This window comes from Malania oleifera, chromosome 1 (genome assembly GCF_029873635.1).
Source record: "Malania oleifera isolate guangnan ecotype guangnan chromosome 1, ASM2987363v1, whole genome shotgun sequence".
Taxonomy (NCBI): Eukaryota; Viridiplantae; Streptophyta; class Magnoliopsida; order Santalales; family Ximeniaceae; genus Malania; species Malania oleifera.
The window spans coordinates 14,277,244-14,286,078 of record NC_080417.1 but is presented as its reverse complement, the minus strand read 5'-3'; the positions used below and the strand labels follow the sequence as shown (position 1 = coordinate 14,286,078).

Here is an 8,835-nt window from a genome sequence, read left to right as displayed (position 1 = left end):
AGATAGTCTTCATGCAAAAAGAAATCCTTTGATATGAAAAGAATTCTAGAGTAAATTGGATCAAATTTGGGGAGAGAAATACCCAATTTTCCCACGCTTGTACCATTTTGTTATAGAAAGAAAAAAAAAATGAAGGTTTTAGATTTGAGGTGGGAACTTGGGTATGGGAGGGACATCAGTTGAAATGTTTGGCTTGAAAAATATTACTAAGCAAGAGATAGTGGGGTTTTTCAAAGAATTTCACATGAATTAAAATTTTGCTTGGACTAAAGGTGCAATGGTTAAAGATGTGAAAGAAGTTGTTTTTACCATGGGCTTTTATAAAACTTATACTGGATAGTTTTCAAACCATATTATATTAAAAGCTTTGAAATATCGTTGGGCTTTTAGTATGTGATTTTGTTCCAAGTTTTTTTCTATGTTAAGGCCAATAAAACTTTAATCATGCTAATTCCAAAATTTCTCCTGTGAAATGCATGGTGTCAAGGTAATAGAGTTTTGTGAACTTAACACATTGTTTTGGTATATGATTCTAACTTAAAGGGAATGTCATTAACTTGGATTCAACCAAACATATGTCATGCGAATGGTTTCGGCATGCCATTGTTATGTTGTACTTTGTCCAAATAGTATTGACGGTGGCATTCTTGAACTTAAGACATATGATTATTAAATCCCTTGTGGTTACTCATATGTGAATAAGAATAGTTTGGAGACATTACTTTTAAGAGAACACCTGTTGAGCGGCCTACCTCCCTTGATGTCCTATGAGTAGTAAGTGAGCAAGAGCACTCAAGGGCAGACTTTTGACATCTTTAAGGGGTGTCCTAGGCTTTCATGTGAGATTGAGAGTCCCATACATGGATGATCCATTCGAGAATAAGATCACGTGGTACTCTCAATCTTGAGGTTTGAGTGTTTGCCCTTTTGTACTATTGGGATGAAAGTTACCCTCAGTACTGGTGGAATGTGACTTTATCTCACTTGTTATATTTAGGTTCCTTAGTGATGACCTTAGTTTGTTCAAGGGCCTCCTCTTGTGAGACTTGAATACTGAGTTAGACACTTTTTGTTTTTGTTTTTTTATAGATAAGAATAAGTATGGGTGGATTGGATTAGGTGTAGTATTACCCATTGCACGAGCATGACTCTTTGACAATTTTGATAAATCTAGGTAAATGTGATTTCTTTTGCCTAATGAGATCTCCATGTCCATGACACATGATTTAATTTCAACCTGTAAGTATATATAATGTTAGCTATAAAATAATAACTAATGTTAATTAGTTGAAGTCTCTCATTCATACTTTAGTTTCCTATGCTCAATGTAGTTTTGTCATAAAAAAACAAATCTATGACAACATTGTCATTTTGTAGGAAATTTTACAATCTATGATGTGAATGTCAAGTATGTTGTGTTTTTGTGGCTCATATACTTGATGGATTTCATAAACAAGGAAGAAAACATAATTGAAAATCACATGTGCTGAGGAGCATCAGCAAACAGTCGACGGTTTGCTTTAGAATTCAAACAATTTACATTCTATCCAAAATAATCGACTAATTGGCCCAATTAGTTGACGGTTTGGCTCGGGACAGCGAGGTTGATTTCAAATTTTAAACGTGAACGTTAATATGGTTGGGTGTTTGGAGGGAAACCTCCGAAGTGTTTATAAATATACCATTCTGAGTATATTCTGAGTGAGGAAGATCATTGAATTGTATTGTATTGTGTTCTTTGACATTCTCATAGTGAAAACCTTTGTCGATTGCTCCCGTGGATGTAGGTATTGCTGAACCATGTAAATCTTTGCGTTGTTATTCTTGCTTTCATATATGCTGTGTGTGTTCCTATTTGTTCTTCATTATTGCTATGTTTAAATTCTGCTGTACAAAATTCTGAGTTCATTCACAATAATTGGTTGGGAAACCAGCAAGTCAACAATATTCCTATACGGAGATCCAGACACACTATCAGACCACCACAAATGTATGGGTTTGAAGAGTTAGTATATTATGCTTTCATTACCAATTGCAATGATCCAACTACTTTTCAAAAGGCAGTGCACAACCAGGAGAAAAATAGGTGGATGGGTACTATGATTGGGGAAATGGAATCGCTACATAAGAATCAAACTTGGGAGTTGGTGAAGAAGGCGATATGTTACAAATGGTTATATAGGAAGAAGGAAGCAATTTTAGAAAATAAAGGAGAGAAATTCAAGGCACGGTTAGTGGTAAAGGGGTACTCACAAAAAAAAAAGGATATAGATTATGATGAAATCTTTTCACCTATGGTCCGACACACTTTCATCAGGATAGTGTTGGGGTTAGTAACTCATTATGATCTGCATTTGGAATAAATGGATGTGAAGACAACATTTCTCCATGGTGACTTAGAGAAACAAATTTATACGGTACAATCGAAGGGATTCATTGAACTAGGGCAAAAACACTTAGTTTTCAAGTTGAAGAAGTCTCTTTACGAGCTAAAATAGTCTCCAAGGCAATGGTACAAAATATTTTATTCCTATATGATCAAGATAGGCTACAAAAGATGTGAGTATGACTGCTGCGTGTATGTAAATAAGATTGATGATGGTTCTTTTATTTTCTTATTGTTGTATGTCGATGATATATTAATAGTTGCAAAGGATTTAACTAAGGTAAATCAATTAAAGGATTTGTAGCATAAAGAGTTTGACATGAAGGATCTTGGTTCAGTCAAAAAGATACTTGGGATGGAAATTCGTCAGGACAGAACTGCAAGGAGGTTGTAGTTATCTTAGGGCGGTTATATGGAGAAGATGTTGGAACATGACTGATGCTAAACCGGTATGTACACCTTTAGCTAATGACTTTAAATTGTCTACTGTTGAATGCCCAAGTACGAATGATGATATCCAAGACATATCAAAGGTTCCCTATGCTAGCAGCGTGAGGTGTTTAATGTATCTTATAGTATGTACAAAACCAAACTTGGCACGTGCAGAGAGTGTGGTGAGTAAGTTTCTCTCTAATCTAAGTAGACAACGTTAGGAAGCAGTCAAATGAATTTTCAGATATTTACGGGGTGCTTTTAGTTATGGCATTATGTTCAGCAAGCAATATGATAGTCCATCAGTTGTAGGGTTTGTTGATGCTGATTATGTAGGGGATATAAATGATAGAAAGTCTACAACGGGTTATGTTTTTACCCTTGTGGGAGGACCTATATGTTGGAGGTTTATGGTACAATCCTTGGTGGCATTATCTACAACTGAATCTAAATACATTGTAGTTGGCGAAGTTGCAAAAGAAGTCTTATAACTTATCGATTTGGTCAAAGAGTTGGGTATACAGCAAAATGGGGTAGTAATACGTTGTGACAATCAGAGCACTATCTACATGGCGAAGAATCAAGTGTACCATGCTAGAACCAAGCATATTGATGTAAGGTTCCATAGGATTTGAGAATTGATTACTTCAGGTGAACTTGTATTAGAGAAGGTTCATACATCTGAAAACGCAGCGGACAGACATTTTGACAAAATCGATTACTACTGAAAAATTCAAGCATTGCTTGGACTTACTTCATGTCTCCAAGTGCTAAAAGGGAGAAGAACTCAACCTAACATTCCAAGGTCAAGGTGAAACAACGAACTATGTTTTAAGGATTTCCTAAGGGGCGTATACTTGCCAAGGTGGAGACTATTGTGTTTTTATGGCTCATATACTTGATGGATTGCATAAACAAGAAAGAAAATATAATTGAAAATCACATGTGCTCAGGAGTAAAAGCAAACAGTCGACTGTTGGGTCGAAACAGTCGAGGGTTTGCTCCAGAATTAAGAAAATTTACATTTTGTCTAAAATAGTCGACTAATTGACCCAATTAGTCGATGGTTTGGCTCAGGGCAGCGATATTGATTTCAAATTTGAACGTTAATATAGTTGGGTGTTTGGAGGGAAACCTCCTAAGTGTTTATAAATATACCATTCTGGGTATGTTATGAGTGAGGAAGATCATTGAATTGTATTATATTGTATTGTATTGTATTCTTTGATATTTTCATAGTGAAAACCTTTACCGATTGCTCCCGTGAATATAGGTATTATCGAACCACTTAAATCTTTACATTGGTATTCTTGCTTTCATATATACAGTGTATGTGTGTGTGTGTGTGTGTGTGTGTTCCATATTTATTCTTCATTATTGTTACGTTTAATTTTTATTGTGCAATTTCGAGTTCTTCACAACAAAATAGAAGAGGCATAAAAATTGTTAAACTAAATTTACGAAAGGATTATTACTGTATGAGTTGGGATTTCATTATCGATTAGTTGGTGATTGAAATTATATTAATAATAAATTATATTTCTACTCGAGACAATGGGAGTGATATGATGAAGTTTTTAATGATTTTTGCCTACGTGGGGCTAAAAAGGTAGTCCATTTTTATCACCGTATCTATTTGTCCTGTGTTTGGAAAAATTAGCACAAGTGATTAATTGAGCGGTGGACAAGAACTGCTGGACGCCCATTAGACCCCATGCCCAACGCCCTCTATTGACCAAAATTACACACACACAAAAGTAAAGAGTGGAACCTTACTAATAATTTTATTAGGCAGACCAAAATGTCACCTAAGCTTGTTTTATTCCGCATATGATTGATCCACGCCAACCACCTCCAGTTGTATCTGCCGTCAGTGCTCCCCTGCTCTCCATGACTCGGTCCATGTGATATGATGGACGTCCAGATCAATGAATTTCGACCGCCAGATCAATGATGATGTAAAATACCCATTTAATCATTACAGCGGTCTCTTAAGTCACTTTCACAAAATTAGGGCAACCAAACGTGCCTCTTTATTTTCATCAACCACTGCAGACATTCCCAATCCTGACACCAATCAACCATCCATCTTGAAAACGATCACTCTTCGAATGCCCAACACTTTTTTTTTTTGGCCTAAGCTCAACGATGGACCACTTCAAAATTTAGGATTAAAAAGTTTTCCAATCAAAACGTGTCTCATGAGATAAAAATAACACCCTATCAGTCAATAATACATACACATCTTCATCACTCTACAACACCCTGTTTGCTTCCTTCTTATTTTATTAATTAGTGATCGTAACGCTGTGACGAGGGTGACAGTGGGATCTTCTCTAGAACTTGGAGGGCTTCCTTCATTGAGGGTCTCTTCTGGGGCACTGGGTTTGTACAGCTGAATCCCAACCTCAAGCATGCCAGCAGGGCATCCTCTTTGCCCTCCACGTCTGCCCTTATCGCCACGTCAGCCATCCTCAGTACCCTGTTCTTCTCTTCTGGGCCTGGCCCGGGCCCTGGGGTCCCCTGGCCCAACTCATCCAGAACCACAACCTTGCCAGTCAACAGCTCCAGAAGCACTGTCCCAAACGAGTATACGTCCCACTTGGAGTTGGGCTTGAGGCTCCGGAGCGATTCAGGGGCGTGGTAAGGCGACCCGCACCCGATTGAGCTCGGGCTCGGACTCGGGCTCGGCCCCGTCGCTTGGTCTTGGAAGCTGTCCCGGGACGCCGTGGATCTCTTGCTCCCGAAATTTCGCATGGATCCTCCGACTTTGTAGGTGTTCTCGCCCGAAACGAGCCTGTCGAGCCCGAAATCTCCGATCCTGGGCTCCATATCAAGGCCCAAGAGGATGTTACTGGGCTTGAGATTGCCATGCACGTGCTTCTTCTCGTGCAGGTAGCTCAGCCCACGGGCCACGCCTCTTGCCACCTTGAGCCGGACCTCCCACGGGAGATGACATGGAGACGAGCCCATTTTCCCTGGACGAAAAAGTTCCGACGGGCGCACGTTAGCAAGCGAGTCGTGCCAGAGTGAGTGAAGTGAAAAAACACAAAGAGAGTGAGTCAGTGACAGAGACCGAGTCATCTTCCATGAAAGGTGATCCCAAAAAGCTTTAAGGCGGATTGTGCGTGTGTTCTACCACTCAGTCAGTGTACGTATATCACTATCAAGCGCCGTGTGCTACTGGGCGCGGACAGCGGTTTTTCAAACGTTTGACTCCAGTGCAATAAAACAAAGGATTCAGTTATACCTACTAGACCGTCGGGACCTCCCCGGCGCAGATTAGCAAAAAATATACTGCTCATTTGCAAATCTACACAGATAGAGAGCTGGATAGAGCGAGAAAGCTTACTGTAACGGGCGTTGGCGAGGCTGCCATTGGGGACGTAGTCGTAGATGATGAGCTTCTCGTCGACACCCCAATAGAATCCTCGAAGGCGAATCAGATTGGGGTGAACCAGTTTGGCAATGGCTCGGACCTGGGTCTCGAAATCCCGGAGCTTCTCCACGCTGCTCTCTCCGATCCGACGAACCGCGAGGGCGGTGCCGTCCTCGAGCACGGCTCTGTACATTATGCTCGAACCCGTCGCACCCAGTATGTAAGCCGAGGCCTTAAGCAGGGTCTCGAGCTCGAGATCCTTCTCGCCGTCGACCGTCACCAGAACCCCTGTTTTCTGCTGTTGATGCTCTCCCCTCCGCCGACTTTGCTGACCCTTCTGCCCATCCTCGTCAGCTTCGCTGTCAGAGCTTGTGGTTTCGGACGTCTCTTCATTTTCCCCTGTTTTTCGCAAACACGACCACGCTGTGATGCCTCTGGATTCCGACGTCGACGAGGACCAGTCGTCTTTTGATGCGTTACTCTGTTTCTTCTCTGCGATTGATTTGTTCGCGGGGACGGTCTTCTTTTTCCGGAAAATGTACAGGAAGATCAACGCAAGAATTGCAATTCCGCCCAAATCTCCTAATACAATTCCCGCAACGGCGACGGGTCTAAGTCCGTTTGCTCGTCGTTGGCGGGATCCGTTCGCGGACCCGGGTGAGCTGGCTACAGGGGTTGAGCTTATTATTCTGGGAATGGCGGCAATTGCAGGAGGAGAGGTGGCGTCAGACATATTGGGTGGTAAGGAGAGCTGGGATTGAATCGGACACGGGTTCTTGAGGGGTTTCCCGCACAGATTGGGGTTCCCGGAAAGTGAATTTGCTTGCTGGTTGAAGAAAACTCTGGCTTCCGGGATTTCTCCCGTAAGGTTGTTGTACGAGAGATCAATAGTTGCATTCTCTGGTATTTTCTCTGCAAATTCCGGGGGAATTTCTCCGGAAATCCTGTTGTAGGAGATGTTGAAGTAACGAAGACTATCTCCACCGAATTTCGAAGGCAATGATCCGTTAATCAGATTCGAAGACAGATCAAACGTTTCAACTGCGTCAAACCCACTAGGAAGACCACCAGAGAAGTAATTGTTCTTCAAAGACACATCAGTTAGATTTCGGAGAGCAGAGAGATTTGCCGGGAGCTTTCCCGCCAAGGCATTGTCCGAGAGGTTGAGGGAAACCAGGCTTTGAAGCCCAGTAACGACGTCCGGGAGCTCGCCAGAGATCAAGTTGTTGGACAAATCCAGAATCTGAAGCTGGGATGCGTTGAAAATCGACAAGGGAAGCGACCCATTAAGGGAATTGTTAGAGAGATCGAGTTTCTGGAGGTGCTCCATCATGCCGAGGCTGGCAGGAATAGACCCCAGAAGCCGACAATTGGAAAGAGCCAAGGCGACGACGCGAGCGTAGGAATCGAACACGCCGGGAGCAGAACACGTAACTCCATTCCATGAGCACGGCGTCTCGTCGCGGTAGTTCCAGCCCTCCAACGCCGACAGAGGATCGCTGAGAACAGAGTACTTCAACGAAAGCAAGCGAATCCCATCTACGTTGAGCCCCGAAGCACCCACAACTAATAAAAGAAGAACGACCCCAAGAACTCGCCACCACGAACGATCATCACTGATTCGGTAGCTCATGATTCCCCAGAGCATTCCCACATCTCTCTCCTCTTTCACAAAAACAGAGAGAAAGAGAAAGCAATAACTGCGATAGGAGCTAGGCAGGGAGCATGTGAGGGAAGTATGTATAGAAACGAGGAAAAAGCAGAGGCGCACAGCTCACCAAACCGAACCTCTAGTTGATATGGTGCGGCCAGGGAATTAATAAAAACGAAAATCGATCTCCATGCAAGAAAGAGAAGGTAATTAAAATGGTAGCTAGGTAGGTTTCACCAAAGCTGATCAGTTGGTTCCATATGTAGACATCTACCTTGCACCAACGTTGGAGAGACGAGATCTGATGGTCTGATTAAAGAGAGGAAGCAGGAGACGAGGAGATGGGCAGGAGAAGTGAGGAAATGGAAGAAAAGAAAAAGAAATAGCATCTATTCCTGGGGAGCAACAGGACACCTAGGTGGAGTCGGAGGTCGCACAGATCTATAATGTATATCTCACAGATTGACTTCGCCCATGAAATTTTAATAATAGTTTTGGACCGTGTGGGGTGGCAGCGATCATGTGCATTTACCCTAGGGGGAGTGTTCAATTAAGTAAGGTGCTGTGCCATTACTCTGTGTGGACTGTAGTGTGTGGAGTGCGGAGGGAGAAGGCAGGTATACCCTTTTTCCATTATTGTACTTGGGTTCACTGTTTAATGTTTTGGATCAAATGAACACCCTGTTTTTTTTTCATGAGCAGCTGAAAATTGAATTCTGTGAAAATCAATCTAAAAATTTCGACATATTATTAACTAAAAAAAAGGGATTAACATTTGAGGAAAATTGAATCTCTATGTATTGTCAACCAATATATAGATTTAAAAATTTCAACATAAATTATTCACTTAGGATGAAATGATAGAAATATTTTTCAAAGTTTCAAAAATGTCATTGATCTTCCCTGATATTTAAAAGATATTACAAATTTCTCCTAAAAATTATCAAAATGTAGAAATTTGCCCTTTTATTTGACATAAGGTTTTCA

At 41.5% G+C, this 8,835-nt stretch overlaps 1 protein-coding gene across 1 annotated transcript; it reads right to left on the bottom strand.

Annotated features, from left to right (window-relative positions):
* Positions 1 to 4,969: 4,969 nt before the first annotated feature.
* On the bottom strand, positions 4,970 to 8,535 carry LOC131163957 (probable LRR receptor-like serine/threonine-protein kinase At4g37250). Its single transcript, XM_058120822.1, has 2 exons — positions 6,171 to 8,535; positions 4,970 to 5,796 (listed from the first exon to the last, which is right to left on the bottom strand). The coding sequence occupies exons 1-2, from the start codon at positions 7,843 to 7,845 to the stop codon at positions 5,111 to 5,113; spliced, it is 2,361 nt and encodes a 786-aa protein (XP_057976805.1). The 5' UTR covers positions 7,846 to 8,535; the 3' UTR covers positions 4,970 to 5,110.
* Positions 8,536 to 8,835: the final 300 nt, after the last annotated feature.